The sequence below is a fragment of the Amblyraja radiata genome, chromosome 5 (genome assembly GCF_010909765.2).
Source record: "Amblyraja radiata isolate CabotCenter1 chromosome 5, sAmbRad1.1.pri, whole genome shotgun sequence".
Lineage (NCBI taxonomy): Eukaryota > Metazoa > Chordata > Chondrichthyes > Rajiformes > Rajidae > Amblyraja > Amblyraja radiata.
The window spans coordinates 12,299,419-12,320,751 of record NC_045960.1 but is presented as its reverse complement, the minus strand read 5'-3'; the positions used below and the strand labels follow the sequence as shown (position 1 = coordinate 12,320,751).

Genomic DNA, 21,333 nt, shown 5'->3' with positions numbered 1-21,333 from the left:
ACAAGCAGCAGCCTCTGAAATCTCCACCATGATGCCCTCAATAGGGGATTTGTGGAGTGTATGAGCTGGTCAAGCAGTAATAAGCATCCTCTCTCAAGGCCCAAGCCAAGCAATACACATAACATCAAATTAATTCCAAGATCATGCACAGTAGGCATAGTAAAGCAGGAAGGACTGAGATTGCGTGAGAGTCTTAGAATTTTTATTTTTTTTCAATGAATTTGATTCTGAAGGAATGAGATTCTGCGTGTGGAAACCTAAGATTGTGGTACAGTCACTGGTGAAGCAGGGTAACTTGGACACAACTTCAAGATTTCCATATTTAACCTGCTCCACGTGGTGACCAGAATCTCAAGGTTTTGTCCGAGTTACCCTGCTTCACCAGTGACTGTGCCGTAATACCAGCAAAGTAATAGATTAGATGTTGACATCAATACAATAATCTGAAGTTGGTGCCACTTCTCAACAATCTGGATGCATTCAGGTACTACTAAATGTTCAGCAGTGTAACTCGGTTACTGCCTGCTCTCATCCTGTAATCTTAGGTTTCCACATGCAGATTTTCATTGCAAGTACCAATGGCCGTCTCAAATTCCTAATGCAAAAACCAGCTTCCACTTGTGACTGGGTTAATCTGGATTTGAAGCATCTCGTTCTCGGCCTGTTATATTTAAGTAGGTGCAGTTTGCTCTTATTTTTGCCAGATGATTTAATTCTAATCTTTACGAAGACTATATTGATAATAAAACTGAGTGGTCACCCTTGTAGTCTTGGTGATCTAGATCAGTGATCCTTGAACTATTTCAGTGTCATTCACCCTTGAGTCCTTATCACAAAATTTAATTCACTCTCGACTAAATGTTCTTATGTTTTTTGGTAATTTTCGTCTTATTCCTCGTGTATAATATCTGAATAAATTAAGTCATTCACCCTTCATTCACCTCTCTAGTTTCATTCACCCCAACATAATTTCATTCGCCCTTGGGTGAACCATTCACCAGTTCAAGAAGCACTGATCTAGATTTCAGTTCATGCAAGTTGGACGATAGTCTTTGATTGCAGTTCAGACAAGGAAAAGCATTGATAAAATTGAGGTAGGCTGTTCCTTGAAAAAAAAATTCCTATGTCTTGACATGCACTGACTCTTAATACAATCACCATATACATTACCACTGGGTTGACTAAGATTTCAGGGTCAAGAGTTATTCTACACCCCTGTCTGTTGCTTCAAATCCCTTTATGTGTATATACTTTCCATTAAGGATTAGAACTTGTACAAAGTGGAATTGATAGGGGTTTTAATGAAAACACCAGCCACTGAGAAAATTAATTGCCAGTTTTTCAATATCATCAGGAAATAAAATAAATTTGTGAAAATAAAACTGCAGTTTGAATCCATAGCGTGAGGAGTTAGACCTGACAACTGTGTATTGGGCCCTGGGGGGGGGGGGGGGGGGGGGAGATACTGTGACTGTTAAAATTAACTCTTCATTTTGAGCGGTGCTGTTTCATTATATCGATGTACGGGTGATGATTGCCTCAGTGTATATACCTGCAGCTTGACTCACAGGACCAGGAGGGATGGCAGGAGGATTAATTGCTTGTAGTGTGAGGAACGTTAGATGCTGCAAATAATTACTTCACACATGGTGAATGAGACTCCTAGGCAAAATACAAATATTAAAAAAAGCAAAATACTAAATTCGGGTCAATTGGCTTTTATAAAGACTAAAACAATCTCTTCTTCCAAATCTTTCTTTGGTCTCGCAGAGGGTTACTGATCATTCAGTTACAGTGCCTGCTTTTTCTCACTTTGATGGATGTTGTTCGCTGATTTTAGTTGGATACCTTATTTTCACAGTATCACTTTCCTGCACAAAGGATACAGTGATGATGCAGTGATACTGGACCGGTAATCTAAAAACCTGGGCTAACAACCCGGAGACTGGCAGACATATTGCACAGAAGGGGACCATTTTGCCCATTGGGTCCATGTCACCACCCAGAATAACAAAAGGAAATGAAAATTTAAAAAAAATGCAGATGCCAGAAACCTAAAATAAAATTGCCAACATTCAGCAGGCCAGGCAGCATTTGTGGAAAGAAAAGTAGTTAATGTTTCAAGTCAAAGAAGCAACATCTGAATATGAAAAGAGAGAAAAAATTAAAGTTAAAGGAAGGGGGTGTGGAGAATGGATAGGACCAAGAGAATCTATCTGTTGGGTGAGACCAGGTTGGCTATACCAAAGAGCTGAACACACATCATTTGGTTAATTCATTGGGGAAGGCAGAGAGAGAATGCAAACAAATAAAGATGGGAAATACAGAGCTGCAGGAAATGACCAGCAGGGCAGGCCGTAATAATGGCAGAAGGAAAAACTGGGTTAATATTGCAGATGGGTGACCGGAAAACTGCAATATATACTAGTGATATATCAGTTCCTGATATACTAGTGGCCAGAGGATCTGGGGTGACGGAGGAACTGAAGGAAATCCACATTAGGCAGGAAATGTTGTTGGGTAGACTGATGGGATTGAAGGCTGATAAATCCCCAGGGCCTGATGGCCTGCATCCCAGGGTACTTTAGGAAGTGGCTCTAGAAATTGTGGACGCATTGGTGATCATTTTCCAATGTTCTATAGTTTCAGGATCAATTCCTGTGGATTGGAGGGTAGCTAATGTTATCCCACATTTTAAGAAAGGCGAGAGAGAGAAAACAGGGAATTATAGACCAGTTAGCCTGACATTGGTGGTGGGGAAGATGCTGGCGTCAATTATAAAAGATGAAAAAACGGCACATTTGGATAGCAGTAACAGGATTGGTCCAAGTCAGCATGGATTTACGAGGGGGAAATCATGCTTGACTAATCTTCTGGAAATTTTTGAGGATGTAACTAGGAAAATGGACAAGGGAGAGCCAGTGAATGTAGTGTACCTAGATTTTCAGAAAGCATTTAATAAGGTCCCACATAGGAGATTAGTGGGCAAAATTAGGGCACATGGGATTGGGGGTAGAGTGCTGACATGGATAGAGAAGTGGTTGGCAGACAGGAAACAAAAAGTAGGGATTAATGGGTCCCTTTCAGAATGGCAGGCAGTGACTAATGGGGTACCACAAGGTGCTGGTACCGCAGCTATTTACAATATACATCAATGATTTAGATGAAGGGATTCAAAGTAACATTAGCAAATTTGCAGATGACACAAAGCTGGGTGACAGTGTGAACTGTGAGGAGGATGCTATGAGAGGGTAAGTGGGCAGATGCAGTTTAATGTGGATAAATGTGAGGTTATCCACGTTGGTAGCAAAAACAGGAAGGCAGATTACTATCTAAATGGTGTCAAGTTTGGAAAAGGGGAAGGATCTGGGGGTCCTTGTTCATCAGTCAATGAAAGTAAGCATGCAGGTACAGCAGGCAGTGAAGAAAGCGAATGGCATGTTGGCCTTTATAACAAGAGAAGTTGAGTATAGAAGCAGAGGTCCTTCTGCAGTTGTGTAGGGCCCTAGTGAGACCACACCTGGAGTATTGTGTGTAGTTTTAGTCCCCTCATTTGAGGAAGGACATTCTTGCTATTGAGGGAGTGCAGTATAGGTTTACAAGGTTAATTCCCGGGATGGCGGGACTATCATATGCTGAGAGAATGGAGTGGCTGGTCTTGTATACTCTGGAGTTTAGTAGGATGAGAGGGGATCTTATTGAAACATATTAGTTTATTAAGGGTTTGGACACGCTAGAGGCGGGAAACATGTTCCCGATGTTGGGGGGGGGGGGGGTCCAGAACCAGGGGCCACAGTTTAAGAATAAGGAGTAAGCCATTTAGAACGGAGACGAGGAAACACTTTTTCTCACAGAGAATTGTGAGTCTGTGGAATTCTCTGCCTCAGAGGGCGGTGGAGGCCGGTTCTCTGGATACTTTCAAGAGAGAGCTAGATAGGGCTTTTAAAGATAGCGAAGTCAGGGGATATGGGGAGAAGACAGGAATGGGGTACTGATTGGGGATGATCAGCCATGATCACATTGTATGGCGGTGCTGGCTCGAAGGGCCGAATGCCTACTCCACCTATTATCTATTGACTAAAACAATTGGAAGTTGAAGAATTCTATATGGATTCGGCCTGCAATGGGCCTCTTTAAAACCATGCAGGAAACCACAGACAGGTCAAATTGGGAGTGGGATGGAGAACTAAAATGGCCGCCCACAGGAAGGTCGGGGTCATTGCACAGACTGGGCGCAGGTGCTCACAAAGTGCTAGGCCAATCTGAATTCATAACCAGATGCTGTCTACAGCTTATCATCATAGCAATCCTGGTCTCCCCCTTGCAGAGATATTGCCTCTGTCATACCCATGCCTCCTTCACCATCCCTGCAAATTAAAGCTAACACGTCTTCTCTCTATGTCAGCTTTGACCTGAAACCTTAACCCTATTTCTCTTTCCATATTTGCTGCCTCTCTGCTTAAGTATTCCCACCATATTCTGTTTTAATCCAAGAGGAGCAATACTGTCCCAATTCCCTGCACCATTTTTGTTGTTGTAATACTGCAGTTTATTCTCTCCCCCACATGCCCATCAACTTTACATTTGATCCTGTTGCATTGAACGACACTAGGGGAAATTTAATAGTAGTTGATTCATCTATCAGTGAATATTTAGGATGTGGAGCACCTGGGGAAAACCACGTGTTCACAGAGGACCTGCAAAATTTGCCCAAACAGCACCAAAGAAGCGGACTAATCACGGTACTTAAACCTGTGAGGCATTAACACTGTCTACTGCCACAGTGCCGCATGATCCAATCCCATTGTGGTAACCGTTGAGTTTCAATTCTGTTAATAATCTGGAATTAAAACAGAACATTAGACCCAGTATGGATGATCCCAAAGTTATCAGATAGTTGTAAAAATCTGATTTTTTAATGGTATTTGGGGAGGAAATTGTGCTATTTGTGACCCCAGACCTACAATAATGAATCTTAGAAGGTCATCTGAAGTAGCTGAGTAAACCATTGGTGATGAAGGGTTAGCAATAAATGCCCATACCATAAACAATGAATCAATCATAAAGTTGTGCATTACAGTTCATCACTGTTTTCCCAGCTCAAACTGGGAATAGAACGTGGATGTAACCTTTACAAAGGATTAAAGTATTCGTGTTGTCTTCCTAGCTAAAGCTGCAGTGTTGGTGGGATTCAATGGTCAAATTATTGATCTGAGCTACATAACAGAAAGGCTGATTACAGATCTGTATTTCTGCCAATGCATGTTGTGCAATCTAATCTAAACTGAAGTGAGTTTGTTCACCAGTCCACAACAAAAGGAACAACCCCTTTGAGAGTGTGAGGAAATGGCTAATTACTAAAAAGTGTTATCCAGTAATCCAATTTAAAATGGGATGCAGCAGCTTTTGTGGATGAGCCAAATGGCCCCCTTTACCCGGTGAAGCTTTTGATGCTTGACTGCAACACCTTCCATTGATGTATTTACAAATTCCAGCGAGTGACATTTCTGATGCCTTACTAAGACAGTCCTCTGAGGCAAGCTGCAGATTTTTGAAAGATGGTTTCCTTTCACTGCTGACTCTATTGCAATGTTAGCTGTATTTTTTTTTCTCTCTTCTCTTTCCTCTTGTCTCCTTTCTGTGCTGCTTCCATTTCATTTCCAGCCTCATCTTTCGAATACAACACTCCACCTCCAGAATACAGCAGCTGTCAACCCCCATCGATCCCCCCTCCACCTTACACAAAAGCTGTATCTGTAGCTGCCATCTCATCCTGTAACCCCCCCTCATCAGATTCTCTCTCAGAGTACGCAACTCTTGCCTCCTCAAACTCCACCCCACCCACCCCGCCTTTGCGCCACTCAGCATCTCGCTTTGCCACTTCCCTGGGTTCTGCCTTCCACCCTGTCCTGCCCCATTATGCAACTGTTCCACGTCCTGTTCACAGAACGCCTGGACCGCCGTCTCCAGTCAGTGCTCCTCCATCTCTTCCCTCTGCCCCCAAGCCAGTGGTCTGGCCTGCCACAAATTTTTCTCCTCTCCCACCTTCCCCGCCTGTGGTAATCAGTAGTCCGCCTGCAAAGGCCACGGGTCCTCGTCCAATTCTTCCCGTTCCGACTCCCATACAACTCCAGAAACCACCATCACCTTCTGTCATTAACGGCCCACCGGAGATTCCACTCCAGCACAGCCCAAGTGCTGCTCCAGCTAATCTCCCACCACCACCCCCTCCCCGTCCCCCCTCTCACCTGCCCCTCTCACAAACATCTCACACCACTTCTGTCTCATCAAACATCATTGTTCCAGTGTCTCAACCTCCTGTACCCCTTTCTCCTTGTGCAATCACCCCGACTTCCCCCAAGCTGCCTGCCTCTGCTGAGAACTCTTTTTCTGGGCTGGGAGACTGCTCGGCTCCTGAGCCAAACACCCAGGCACCCCCTCAGCTGGCTGAACCTACAGTTTCACAGGGTAAGGCTTTCTCTCTGCTACCATCTTTCATTTCTAGGTGATAACAAAATTCGGTTTACTTCAGGTATCGATCCACTGTTAAACAGTGGTTTGAGGTTTTGAAGAAACATGCAGTTCATAATGATAACCGCTTAGCTAAATAAATGCATTGGTCGAGTTTTATATTGGTATTAAATCAACACTTTGTTGAAAGTTGGGGTTTGATTTCCATGTGCACATCGTCATTAGGGTCAGTAAGTTGTCTGTGTTTCTGTGGAAGTCACAGACAAAGCAACTTCTGCTTTACAAAATCGACATGTGGCACTTAAGCAAAGACAGCCACTGAAACTGAAGGAGCCCGCGTGCACCAGTTGAAATAAGCTAAGCCAACACAAGATCAGTAGTCCTGCTGGTCATGGCTCTTCAAGTACAGTGTGGTATGTGTGTTTTCCTCTGTGACTACCTTCAGGCAGTGGGTTCTGGAGCCTTGCCAACTGTGTGAAAATAACATCATTATTTTCCTTCATCTCCCATCTAACCCCTCCGTGCCCCCAATTTGTCAATGCTCCAGCTAAGGAAAATAGGTCCTGCCTAATTATTCCATGTGAACCCTTTTTAATTTTGTACACCTCAAATAAATGTCCCTTTACGCAGTTCTGTTACCAATAAAACAAATTGAGCTTATCCAATATTTCCTCACAGCAACAGTTTTCCACTCCTGGCAGCATTGTCATTCATGTCCCTGTGCCCTGTCTACTGTGATCATACCTTAGACAGTAAAAACAAAACCACTAGCAAGGGAAAGCTAGCAGTCAGTGTGTGAAGCAGGGGGCAGAGAATGGTAGCACTCTGACCGAAAATGTAGGGGAGAGAGAAGAAAAAGAAAATAATCAGAGAATAAGAGAGGGTGGGTTTCTTAAATGTGTATATTTTAATGCTAGGAGCATTGTAAGAAAAGTGGATGAACTTAGAGCCTGGATTGACACCTGGAAGTATGATGTTGTGGCGATCAGTGAAACATGGTTGCAGGAGGGCTGTGATTGGAAACTAAATATTCCAGGATTTCGTTGCTTCAGGTGTGATAGAATTGGAGGGGCAAGAGGTGGAGGTGTTGCATTGCTTATCAGGGAAGATATTACAGCAGTGCTTTGGCAGGATAGATTAGAGGGCTCGTCTAGGGAGGCTATTTGGGTGGAACTGAGAAATGGGAAAGGGGTAGCAACACTTATAGGGGTGTATTATAGACCGCCAAATGGGGAGCGAGAATTGGAAGAGCAAATATGTAAGGAGATTGCAGATATTAGTAGTAAGCACAAGGTAGTGATTGTGGGAGATTTCAATTTTCCACACATAGACTGGGAAACACATTCTGTAAATGGGCTGGATGGGTTGGAGTTTGTAAAATGTGTGCAGGATAGTTTTTTGCAACAATACATAGAAGTACCTACTAGAGAAGGGGCGGTACTGGACCTCCTGTTAGGAAATGAGATGGGTCAGGTGGCAGAGGTATGCGTTGGGGAACAGTTCGGGTCCAGTGATCACAATACCATTAGTTTCAATATAATTATGGAGAGGGACAAAACTGGACCTAGGGTTGAGATTTTTGATTGGAGAAAGGCTAACTTTGAGGAGATGCGAAAGGATTTTAAAGGAGTAAATTGGGACAGTTTGTTTTATGGGAAAGATGTGGAAGAGAAATGGAGTACATTTAAAGGTGAAATTTTAAGAGTACAGAATCTTTATGTCCCTGTTCGGTTGAAAGGAAATCGTAAACATTGTAAAGAGCCATGGTTTTCAAGGGAAATTGGACACTTGGTTCGGAAAAAGAGGGAGATCTACAATAGTTATAGGCAGCATGGAGTAAATGAGGTGCTTGAAGAGTATAAAGAATGTAAAAAGAATCTTAAGAAAGAAATTAGAAAAGCTAAAAGAAGATATGAGGTTGCTTTGGCAAGTAAGGTAAAAGTAAATCCGAAGGGTTTCTACCGCTATATTAATAGCAAAAGGATAACGAGGGATAAAATTGGTCCATTAGAGAGTCAGAGTGGCCAACTATCTGCAGAGCCAAAAGAGATGGGGGAGATATTGAACAGTTTCTTTTCTTCGGTATTCACCAAGGAGAAGGATATTGAATTATGTGAGGTAAGGGAAACAAGTAGAGTAGCTATGGAAACTATGAGGATCAAAGAAGAGGAAGTACTGACACTTTTGAGAAATATAAAAGTGGATAAGTCTCCAGGTCCGGACAGGATATTCCCTAGGACATTGAGGGAAGTTAGTGTAGAAATAGCAGGGGCTATGGCAGAAATATTTCAAATGTCATTAGAAACGGGAAAAGTGCCGGAGGATTGGCGTACTGCGCATGTTGTTCCATTGTTTAAAAAGGGGCCTAAGAGTAAACCTAGCAATTATAGACCTGTTAGTTTGACGTCAGTGGTGGGCAAATTAATGGAAAGAATACTTAGAGATAATATATATAAGCATCTGGATAAACAGGGTCTGATTAGGAACAGTCAACATGGATTTGTGCCTGGAAGGTCATGTTTAACTAATCTTCTTGAATTTTTTGAAGATGTTACTCGGGAAATTGATGAGGGTAAAGCAGTGGATGTTGTGTATATGGACTTCAGTAAGGCCTTTGACAAGGTTCCTCATGGAAGGTTGGTTAAGAAGGTTCAATGGTTGGGTATTAATGGTGGAGTAGCAAGATGGATTCAACAGTGGCTGAATGGGAGATGCCAGAGAGTAATGGTGGATGGTTGTTTGTCAGGTTGGAGGCCAGTGACGAGTGGGGTGCCACAGGGATCTGTGTTGGGTCCACTGTTGTTTGTCATGTACATCAATGATCTGGACGATGGTGTGGTAAATTGGATTAGTAAGTATGCAGATGATACTAAGATAGGTGGGGTTGCGGGTAATGAAGTAGAGTTTCAAAGTCTACAGAGAGATTTATGCCAGTTGGAAGAGTGGGCTGAAAGATGGCAGATGGAGTTTAATGCTGATAAGTGTGAGGTGCTACATCTTGGCAGGACAAATCAAAATAGGACGTACATGGTAAATGGTAGGGAATTGAAGAATGTAGGTGAACAGAGGGATCTGGGAATAACTGTGCACAGTTCCATGAAATCCAATCCAATCCAACTTTATTTGTTAAGCACTTTAAGACAACCAATGTTGACCAAAGTGCTGTACAGAAGAAAAAACAAGACATCATAAACAGACAACATAACAGAACATAACACAACAGCTCACATAAGGCGCATAAATCACATATGAAATACAACAATAAATCAAAAGACATAAAACGTGAGTAAAAATAATAGCCATGCAATAAGCAAACAAAATAAGAACCCAATCAAGCAAATAAAGTCGACATCTTACTGTGTATCAAAGGCCACGGAGAAGAGATGTGTTTTAAGAAGAGATTTAAAAACAGACAGAGAAGAGGCCTGTTTAATGTGGAGAGGCAGTTCGTTCCATAATTTGGGTGCCGACACAGCAAAGGCACGGTCCCCTCTGAGCTTCCGCTTAGTTTTAGGCCCACTCAGGAGCAGCTGATTATCTGACCTGAGAGAGCGGGCGGGTGTATAATGGTGTAGAAGCTCAGATAGGTAGGGCGGGGCAAGACCATTTATGGATTTAAAAGCAAATAAAAGAATTTTAAAATGGATCCTAAATTGAAAGTGGAATCTCATGTAGATAGGGTGGTAAAGAAAGCTTTTGGTGTGCTGGCCTTTATAAATCAGAGCATTGAATATAGAAGTTGGGATGTAATGTTAAAATTGTACAAGGCATTGGTGAGGCCAATTCTGGAGTATGGTGTACAATTTTGGTCGCCTAATTATAGGAAGGGTCAACAAAATAGAGAGAGTACAGAGGAGATTTACTAGAATGTTGCCTGGGTTTCAGCAACTAAGTTACAGAGAAAGGTTGAACAAGTTAGGGCTTTATTCTTTGGAGCGCAGAAGGTTAAGGGGGGACTTGATAGAGGTTTTTAAAATGATGAGAGGGATAGACAGAGTTGACGTGGAAAAGCTTTTCCCACTGAGAGTAGGGAAGATTCAAACAAGGGGACATGACTTGAGAATTAAGGGACTGAAGTTTAGGGGTAACATGAGGGGGAACTTCTTTACTCAGAGAGTGGTAGCTGTGTGGAATGAGCTTCCAGTGAAGGTGGTGGAGGCAGGTTCGTTTTTATCATTTAAAAATAAATTGGATAGTTATATGGATGGGAAAGGAATGGAGGGTTATGGTCTGAGCGCAGGTATATGGGACTAGGGGAGATTATGTGTTCGGCACGGACTAGAGGGGTCGAGATGGCCTGTTTCCGTGCTGTAATTGTTATATGGTTATATATGGTTATGACTTGGCTTCGATCTGAAGACTGACCATGGGGATAACTATTTCACAGAACAATGTCCTGCACTCATGAAAGATAGACCATAGAACAGTACAGCACAAGAAGAGGCACTTTGGCCCACGATGTCTGTGCTGAATATGATGCAAAGATCTGCATATCCATAATAAATCTATCTAAAAGTCTCTTAAATGCCACTAACATATCTGCTTCAACCACTACCACCAGCAGCATGTTCCAGGCACTCATCACCCTCTGTATTTAAAAAAAGCTTGCCCTGCACTTCTTTAAACTTTGCCCCTCTCACCTTAAAGCTGTGCCCTGTACTTTTTTATTTTTCTATCGTGAGAAAAAGATACTGACTGTGTAACCGCATCTATGCCTCTCATCATTTTACATACTTCTATCAGATATCCCTGCATCCTCTGGCTTTCCAGAGAAAACGATCCAAGTCGGTCCAACTTCTTCTCCCTGTAGCTGACACCCCCTAATACAGGCATCATTCTGGTAAACCTCCTCTGCACCCTTTCCAAAGCCTCCACGTAATTCCTGTAATGAGGCATATAATACTCCAAATGTGCCCAACCAAAGTCCTATAAAGCTGTATCATGGTTGCCTGACTTTTATACTCAACGCCCCGACCGATGCAAGCAAACCACATGCCGCCGCCGCCACCACCACTTGCACAGATGCCCTTGCACAGTTCACTTTATAAACAGTAACCAAAGACACTGTTGCTGCCTTCCTTTGTCACAGAATGGATCATAATCAGAACAATCAAAGGCAGTGTAGGTCACCAGCTGGTTTGAATTCATGGTTTGACAATTGACATCATCATGAGCATCGATATTTGGTCAATAGACAATGTGGCGTGGGTGAATGGTGCTGGGTTCAACAGTAGGGTGAACTCGCATGATATCTTTTATTTACAGGTAAGAAAGTCCAGGATCACATGGGGGCGCTGTCCCTCACCACCAGGGTGCATGTGCGATGGGACTACCGATCTTGGGGTTGTCCTCGCAGCTCAGTCCTGGTCTTTCAAGGAGAAGGCGAGATGATCTGGCTTCTCCCTGCATTTACCCGTGCCTTGAGAAGAGGCGCTGACAGTCTCGGGTTTATCCTGGCGATCCCAGGTTTATTTTGGCAGCTCAGCTCCGAGCTTCAAGTGGCGGAGCTGGTAGTCCCTGGATTATCCCGGCATCTCAGTTTTTGCCTGTGTGTGGACAATCCCTTGATGTCCGGGGGCAGGGAGAGGCACTGGCATCTCAGTCTTGGCCTCAGTAGAGGGCGCTGTCTGTCTGGGGATTCTTCCCAGCAGCTCAGTCTTGACCATACAGTGGCCCTGGCGGTCTCAGGTTTGTCCCAGTGGCTCAGCTCAGTCTTCCTTGAACTTATGACAGGGAAACACAGCTAGCAGGGAGGTGCTCCACTTTCTCTCCCTTCCTCTCTTTTCTTTCTTCTTTCTGGCTAGAATGCCTGGATTTTTAGAGGGAATAGGCGGGCATAATTCAAGTGGCCAACCAATATCAGCCAGCTGTTACCAATAATGCTGAGGATTGATCTCTCCTGGCCAGTCAGCCCGTGAAAAGGATCACAGCGGCATCCAAGGGAGGCGCGTGCTGTTACAATATCTAATTGCATTTTGTTTAGTCTTAGCGCGTGTGAATATTGCTCATTCAGATGCACTGAGGAAATGGTTTCGCCCAGTTTTGATTGAGTTTAAAAAAAATGTGTATAAATGCGTGCAAGCCGATTCTGAAAGCTTCAATAGTAGTTTGAAATTTAATCTGTTCTCATTATGTCTCCTCTCCATCACCTGTTTGGGAATAATATTTTGAGTGAGCACTGTTCACTTATGTAGTGTAATGTGATGATATAAAAGTATATTGCTGCATACTGTGACCAATGAGCATGTTAAAACAATGAAATATTAAACAGACACAAAAAACTGCCAATGCTGGAATCTTGAGCAAAACACAGTGCTGAAAGAACTCGGCATGTCAGGCAGCATCTGTGGAAGGAATAGTCAGGCGACGTTTGAGGTCGGGACCCGTCTTCAGACTCAGTGTAGTAGGGCAGATCGGTGAAGTAAGTAAATGTGAATAGCAAACAAAAGGGTGAGATGAGAAGAGAAGAGGTGTAAATTGTAAAGCCGGAGTGAGGGATACGAGTGGAACATGACGGGGAAGGGGAAAGTGGGGGGGGGGGGGGGGGGGGATAAAAAGGAAATAGGGGACTTGGAGATGAATGCACGGTGGAGATGATGGATTGGGAAATGTTGGGAAAAATGTGTGCATACCAGGATGGTGAAGGGGCACGTGAAAGAGTGGGATGGGGGTGATATTATTTGAAATTGGAGAATTTATTGTTCATACCATTGAGTTGTAAACTACCCAAGGGGAATATGGGGTGATATTCCTCAATTTTAATTTAGCAGAAAACTTGTCCCAGTCAAAGGGGGAAAGATGGATCCAGATGAAAGCAAGAATTTCTAAATCTGGTGAAGAGGTTTTGGGCATAGCACCAGAAACTGAATATAGCTGAGTGTTGACAATATCTGGAGTTGTATTCTGTAGAGGCAGTGCCAACGGTTATTTAATAGGGTTGGTAGGAGGAAGATGCACGAGAAAGGATTCAACGATATGATCCACAATGAGGTAGATAATTAGAAGTAGCGCAAGCAGTCCCAGAGTTACGTAATGGTTCCAAGTCCTGAGAATTGTCTGAAAACGTATTTATTCATAAGTGGAAAAAAATGTCAATGTGCATCAATTAACATGAACATTTATTTATTATCTTCCCCTATGTAGATACAATGGTACAGAATCAGAATGTTCCACTTCCATTAGGTAATATTGAATGGCCTTAAAGTATCAGTGTATGTTACATTGTTTGATTAAGTATTTTACAAGGGTTAACAGAAGAGATTGCCCTGCCAGTTTCCAAAGCAAATCTCTTAAATTAACTCTCATTGTGAACCAACACCTGTGTTCTCATAAGATCATAAGTGATAGGAGCTTAGGCCATTCGGCCCATCAAATCTATTCTGCCATTCAATCATTGCTGATCATTTTTGTTTAAGTCCACCCTCCGCCAACTCCAGTTTAAATTCCATTTGGAATATTTTGGAGGACCAAGAACCGAGAATCCATCCCTCCCTCCTAACCCCATTCTTGTGCCTTCTCCCCATAATTCCCTACAGACAATGGTGTTTTATTTTTGCAGGAGGTTACTTTTTTTTAAATTTTGAAGAGCAGTTGTCTTTTGAATGAACAACCTCTCTACCCCAGTTCCTATAGGAAATTACATTAAGTTGATTGACAATAAACCTGCAATGGCTTGCTTTTGAAGGGTTTATATATAGCTTGAATGTAATACATATTCCTTTTTAATGGTCCAACCGATAGTTTTGAATCATGGGGAAAAGCTTATAATATTGTCAAGTGAGCTCGAGAATTGGAAACATATCTATAATTCAGCAAAGATTGATTGATGAGGAAAGTGAAAGTAGAATACAAGTCTAATCTAGATGGAAATGCAGACAGTCCATGGAAGATATTTAAGGAAAGGATTAGCTAATATGAGTCCCTTACAGATTAAGACAGAATAAATTGTATTGAAGAAACAGGTAATGGCAGAGAAGTTAAGTTTGTATTTTGTGTCTGCCTTTACAAAATAAGTCAAATCTCCCAGAAATAAGGCAGAACCACAGGTTTAGAGTGAATAAGGAACTCAATTAAATGAGCAGAAGGAAGAAAATTAGTATTGGTGGAATTAAAGATGTTATATTGCCAGGCCTTGATAATATGTGTACCAGATTTTTGGAGGAGTTGGCGTTAGAGATTAATGCGTTGGTTGTCATCTTCCAAAATTCCACAAATTCTAGAACAGTCTCTACAGATCTGTGTATGGCAAATCAAATTTCCCGTTTGTTGCAAAACATGCTTGGCTAATAAAGTATGATTATGATTATGAAAATAACAAATGTAATTCCAATGTTTAACAAAAAGGAAACTGGGGACTATAGAGCATTTAACGACATCTGCAGTAGGAAAAATGCTCCAAGAAGTTGTTAAGGAAGTGCTAAATGGGCATTTGGTAAATAATAATAAGGATTAGCCTTGAACAGAATAGTGCACGGAAGAAACCACGTGAAAATTTAAATGAAAGGAGTTCCAGGCTGATTTGTGTGATCTCTCAGATGGTGATCAGTACATCTAATCAACTCCTATGTCGATAGAGGCAGAAATTCAAGATCTAATTATTTTTAAATTATTTTGTGTTCAGGCAATTTTGGGGTCCTCTGGGTTGAAGCAATATAGCTGAAGCATCCCTTATATCCTAGAGATCCTGCCAGGGATTTGCATCTCAACCAATGATACTGCAAACTGTTCATCTCTGCTGCCTCATTGGTGACTCTGGGAACTTGCTGTTTGCACATTGGCTTGCTTGTTGCTTTCTTCAACACTCCTAGACCTCTGCGATGCCTATGAAGCACTTTGGGCTGATGGGACATCATGAAAGGCTTTATAGTAATGCAGGAGTCTCCATCTTACAGACGGAATATGAGATTAAAAAATGATTTAGATGAAGAATGAGTCTAATTGAAGGTGGGGGATTTTAATTTATTCACAAAGGAAGAACTTGTCCCTCTCCCTCCCCTTCTCTCCACTTCCCCAAACACTGATTTGCAAATCGGTTTCAAGGATTTCTTTATTTTGTAATGTAATCTGTTTTGAGATGTTGGGCTTGTAAGTTGTACCACTCAACATCTTGCAGATAACTCTATGTGTAATTAAGATATACCCATTGTTTGGTTATGTATGGTTATTTTTTGTTTTCATTTTAGAAAAAAATATAGAAACTCAAAAGAAATATCACAGTAGGTGTAAGGTTTTTCTATTGTCTTGTTATCGCAGGTATTGTTCCAGCAAATGAAGGTTTCCAGGGGCCACCAGCCCCTCCACCTGCGCCTCCTCTTCCTCCGGGACCATCGCAATCAGCAGCACCTCCAGTGTCAGGACCACCATTGCCACCAGGCCCACCGCCTGCACCTCCGTTGCCCGGAGCAGGCCCTCCCCCTCCCCCTCCACCCCCTCTTCCCGGCCAGGCAGCACCTCCTGCTCCAGCTCTCCCTCCAGCCCCACCTCTCCCCTCCTCCACCCTTCTATCGGCTGAGGCTGAGGATGATCGCCCACTGACTGGACTGGCGGCTGCTCTGGCTGGAGCTAAACTCAGAAAAGTGGGAAGGGTAAGTGAAGTTGCGTGTTAATCTGCTGGGCAATGTTAGCAGGTAACAAGATGCTGTTGGAGTGTAATTTAACCCTGTCACTGGTTGTGGGTTCCACATATCTCTCTAACCTCTCAGCTCAAGGTTTCGGCTGCAAGTCCCATACAGAATGAGCAACAATCCAGCGAAACTCCCCAATTGTCAGATGGGAGGTTGAACTATTTCCTCCTAATCATGTTCATGACATATAGCTTTTGAAGAGTAGGAAGTTCTTCCCAGTGTCCATCTAATAGATCAACAACCGTAAATAATGTTTGGTGTCACTGTTACTTGCAGCACTCTACTGTGGGTAAATCGTGTTTCCTTGGGTGAGGTGCTAGAAAATTATAGACCTATCTATAACCACCTTCTTGCCTGATATATTGTCCTTGGAGGCCAAGCCAACCATAGTGTGTTCCTTGGCACCTGCACCAACATTATGACACAAGGCTGCTGTTGTCACCTGATGTTGTTTGTTCTACAGGCTGAAGAGGCCTCAAGTTCCGTGGTCAGCGTTGGTTCAGTCCCGAAATCGGAGTCTTCGCGAGGTAATGGAGCCCCAATTTCTATAGGAGGGACTGGTCTGATGGAAGAAATGAGTGCCCTGCTGGCCAGGAGGTAGGTTTTGAAAGAAGTGTTTAAATGGACTTGGAAGTAGTACATAGACAGTAGTACAGCACAGGAACAGACATTTCAGCTCATAATGTCTGTGCAGAACATTATGCTCCACTGTCAGCACGTGATTCATATCCTTCCATCCCCTGCATATTGATGTACCTATCTAAAAGCCTCTTAAATGGCACTATCGTATCATTCTCCACCACCACCCTTGCAGCACAGTCCAGGTAAGCAGCACCCTCTGAGTAAAAAAAAATGTAAACATTTTGCACCACACATCTCCTTTAAATTTTGCCCCTTTCACCTTAAACCTATACTATATAGTCTTTGACATTTCCACCAAGGGAGAAAAAAATGTTCTGGCCATCTAAGCTTCTCAGAATTTTATATACTTCTATCAGGCTTGCCTTTAGCCTCCAATGATCCAGAGTAAACAATCCAAGTTTGTCCAACCTCTCTTCATAGCTAATATTATTTAATCCGGGCCGCATTCTGGTAAACCTCTTCTGCACCCTCTCCAAAACCTCCTTATCCTCCATGTAATGGAGCAACCAAAACTCCAATTGCAGCCGAACCAAAGTCTTAAAGAGTTGCCACGTGATTTATTGACTCGTATACTCAATGTCCCAACGAATGAACGCATGTATACCATTTGCCTTCTTTACCAATGTATCTACTTATTTTGCCACTTTCAGGGACCTATGGTTCTGGACCCCAAGATCTCTCTGCATAAATAATGCTATTAAGCATCTTGCCACCAACCATATACTACCCCTACATTCAACATCCATGTGTCTTCGTTATATCTACTTGTATCGACATTTTCAGGGAGTTATGGACTAAGGTCCCAAGATACATCTGTACATCAATTACAATCCATCTACCATTTCATTGCTCATTTCTGCAGCTTGATCTATATCCTGCTGTATACTTTGACAGCTTTCCACACAGTCTACTACGCCAACGATCTTGGAGTCATCTACAAGCCTACTAAGAAACCCATCTACATTCATGTCCAAATAATTTATATACAGACACTCCCCTACTTACGTAAACTTGCACTTATGTAAACAATTCTGTACTCAATCCCTACTGCAATCAGTTTACACTTCCAGTGTAAGTTTCCAAGCTGCATCTCTAAATTAAACTACAGAACATTTGCTTGATATGTGAATGCTCGCAATGTGCTCAAGGGGCAAATTACAGAGGAAGCCATCACCGAAGGACAGACTGCTCAGGGGCACATCTTCCCCTGTCCAACAACTCACAGGAGGCAGAGATACACCTGCGAATCTTGGTTTCTTTCCCATCCTGCGCTTACTGCAGACTAAAAGTTACAAACTCTAAACAAGACAAAATGATAGTACTTAAAACTCAGAAGTATTTCCAAGCTCTCCTTGCCCTTCCACTGCTTACAAAATGCGACTTGCCAATTTCGCCTCTGGTGAGACCTGCTGGAAAACGGAATAAACTAGTGGGTAAGACGGTGGAGTTCCGCTGTCCTGTAATTCCACTGTAGTCCGCTAGAGGGCTCGCAGCCCCCACTCACAGTTCACAGGCTAACCATTTCCTCTGAATCAGGTTAACTTCAAGTTCACGTGAGCTTATTGTCATGTGTCCCTGATAGGACAATGAAATTCTTGCTTTGCTTCAGCACAACAGAACATAGTAGGCATTGACTACAAAACACATGAATAAATAAACTGATAAAGTGCAAATAACAGATAATGGGTTATTAATGTTCAGAGTTTTGTCCGAGCCAGGTTTAATAGCCTGATGGCTGTATAGTTTCAGACACTTCAGACACACACTGCACACCGTGTAACTGGCCCAGTGTCAGCATTCATCCGCACACCGTGAATGTCCGGATGAATGACTGGGGCTCATCCACTCACAGACGCTAGGATGGCGACATCACTGGACGAAGGGAGAATTTCCATAGATCGAGAAATGTTCGACAGTGAGCAGTTCAGGCCCTGAGCTTTATTCAAATGAATCCCATCCTGTTTATCATGTATACGATAAGCCACCAGGCAAATGATGGGAACGGTTCGGACTTGTGGAAAATCTGACTTGCGTAAGGGTTCTCAGAACATAACCCTTACTTACGTCGGGGAATGCCAGAGTGTCACTGAGTCCCGTACATCTTTTGGATGAGCCTACCTTAATGTACTTTACCAAATTCATTACTAAAATCCATGAAGGCAACATCGACTATCCTACTCGCATCGATAGCCATTGTGACCACCTACATAATCAAATTAGTAAGACATGACCTGCCTTATACAAGGCAATGCTGTCTGTCCCTATTCACTTTCAAATGGGAGTAAATACTCTTTTGAAGAATCCTCTCCAATAGGTTCCCTACCATTGATGTGAGGCTCACCGGCCTACAATTCTCTGGATTCACTTTACTTCCCTTTTTAAACAAAGGAACAACATTACCTACTCTCCAGGACCTCAATTATGGGAGGCAAAGTCAGAGTGAAAATGCCAAAGGTGAGAGAGCAAATGAAATCGATAGTAGACAAAAAGTTGGAGAAACTCAGCGGGTGAGGCAGCATCTATGGAGCGAAGGAAAAGGTGACTTTTCGGGTCGAGACCCTTCTTCAAACTAATGTGGAGGTGGCGGTGGGGGGCGGGAAGAAGAAAGAAAGAGGCGGAGACAGTAGGATGTGGGAGAGTTGGGAAGGGGAGGGGAAGGAGGGAGAAAGCAAGGACTACCTGAAATTGGAGTAGTCAATGTTCATACCGCTAGAGTGTCAACTACCCAAGCGAAATATGAGGTGCTGCTCCTCCAAGTTGCGGTGGGACTCACTCTGGCCATGGAGGAGGCCCAGGACAGAAAGATCAGATTTGGAATGGGAGGGGGAGTTGAAGTGCTGGGCCACCGGGAGATCAGGTTGGCTAATGTGAACTGAGCGAAACCGATAGATCACCAGCACCTCGGGATCAAGAGTGCGAGGATGGTTAGGATAAGCATTCACCAATGCAAGGCACATCAAAGGTCTGACATGTCCAATGTATCACGTCTAACTACATCGATGGGTTCAGATGGAATTCCACTGCAGTCTACAGTATTTGTAAAGCAGATCCAGTGTCCGTGAGGCTCGGTTGCCTGCACACTACCAATGAGGTTTGGGTTGTGGGTTAACCGGTGTGAAGTGTCAGTGCTATGAGGATTGGTGCCTTATCAAGGTTGCCATCTGTAAATGCGGCTGGAAAGGTGAGACTCCGCCTCCCTCTTCTGCTTGAAATAAAAGACATCAGTAGTTTAGCATTTCGCAATGCTTTGACCAGTTATCCCTCAGTCAGATGCATTGACATGTTCCAGACATCTCCTATCCACATCAATATCTTACCTCATCTGTGGCCCAACAGTCTCTCCCCCCAACCCCATCTCTCATGCCCTCTCTCCCAACGCCTCTCTCGTGCCCTCTCTCCTTGCACTTTCTCTTCCTGTGGCCTCTCTCCCCCGCCTCTTCACCGCCTCTCTCTGTGCTCCCTCTCTCTGCCCCCCCCCCCCACCCCGCACTCTCGCGCTCTCTCTCCCCCACCGCCCCTCTCGCCTCTTTCTCCCAGTGAGCTGCCCTCCTTTTAATTTGGTGTTCCACCCCTTTATCTTTATCATGTACCTCAATGTTGATATTTCCTTTGTTCCCAAAGGAGAAGAATTGCTGAGAAGGGTTCATTTCCTGAGCCAGACCCTAAAGATGACAGGAATGTAAGTAGATCTCTGCTGATTATTTGCTGTAATTTGAGCCTATGCTCCCTCCTAGGAAAGGTTGAATGATTTACTGTGAGCGAACCTTCCCCAGAGTGAGGGCACAGCATCAGGGAGCTGTCTCACCGCCACTGTCTCACGGGATGTCGCGATGGCCTTGGTGGGATGCCTGCACCTTGAGAAATGAACCAAGGGAAGCCACCCTGCTCTGCCCAGCCTCCAGTAGAAGTCATATCTCATGGGTTTGTGACCCCAGGCTCAACAATGGTCTTCGAGAGCAGATGCTCATTGTCAGAAGGCTGTCCACCCAAAGGCTGTGGGCATGGAGCTGAACGGGGGCACCTTGTATTTTCACTGTGTACTCTTACATCATGCTTCAAAACAGTATGCTTAACCTTTGACTGGTTTGCTTCCATCAGGAGGATTCAGATTCTTCGAGCGTGAAAGGGCCCACAGCATCGAGCGTGTCTGGTAGGTTTGTGCGGCCCGCACTGTGTCCTTCATGTCTGCTCTCCCTGCCTTCAGAAGGTTACATTTGTCCGTAATGATGGTTCTCCAGACCTATTCCTAGGACGAGGTATTTGTCCTGTGAGGAAAGTTAAAGCAGGGTAGGACATTCCTCTCAAGTTCAGAATTATGATCACAGTCCATAAAGTTGTTCCAGGGCTTGGCGTGATAGGTGCAGGGATGATGTTAGCTGACGTGTCTGAAACCAGGGATCACTGTCAAAACTTTTTTACACACAAGGTGGTGGGTGTATGGCAAAATCAATCAATCAACCTTTTATTGTCATCTTGCAAGCAACAGTTGTACAGTGCAAAATGAAAAGACGTTTCCCAGGGAATAAAGCTGCCAGAGGAGGTAGTTGAGGCTGGTACTATCGCAATGTTTAAGAAACATTTAGACAGGTACATGGAT

At 43.5% G+C, this 21,333-nt stretch overlaps 1 protein-coding gene across 7 annotated transcripts in view; it reads left to right on the top strand.

Moving 5' to 3' along the window:
- The window catches only part of enah (ENAH actin regulator), a 231,414-nt gene that overhangs the window by 187,973 nt on the left and 22,108 nt on the right, over window positions 1–21,333 (top strand). For 3 of the 7 annotated variants that reach the window (XM_033020598.1, XM_033020597.1, XM_033020599.1), the window contains 6 exons: window positions 5,665–6,468; window positions 13,615–13,653; window positions 15,724–16,055; window positions 16,558–16,691; window positions 20,358–20,415; window positions 20,835–20,886. In XM_033020598.1, coding sequence (XP_032876489.1) covers window positions 5,665–6,468; window positions 13,615–13,653; window positions 15,724–16,055; window positions 16,558–16,691; window positions 20,358–20,415; window positions 20,835–20,886 — 1,419 coding nt within the window. The remainder of the gene's footprint in view (window positions 1–5,664; window positions 6,469–13,614; window positions 13,654–15,723; window positions 16,056–16,557; window positions 16,692–20,357; window positions 20,416–20,834; window positions 20,887–21,333) is intronic. The other 4 variants (XM_033020600.1, XM_033020602.1, XM_033020601.1 and 1 more) reach the window with 2 other exon arrangements.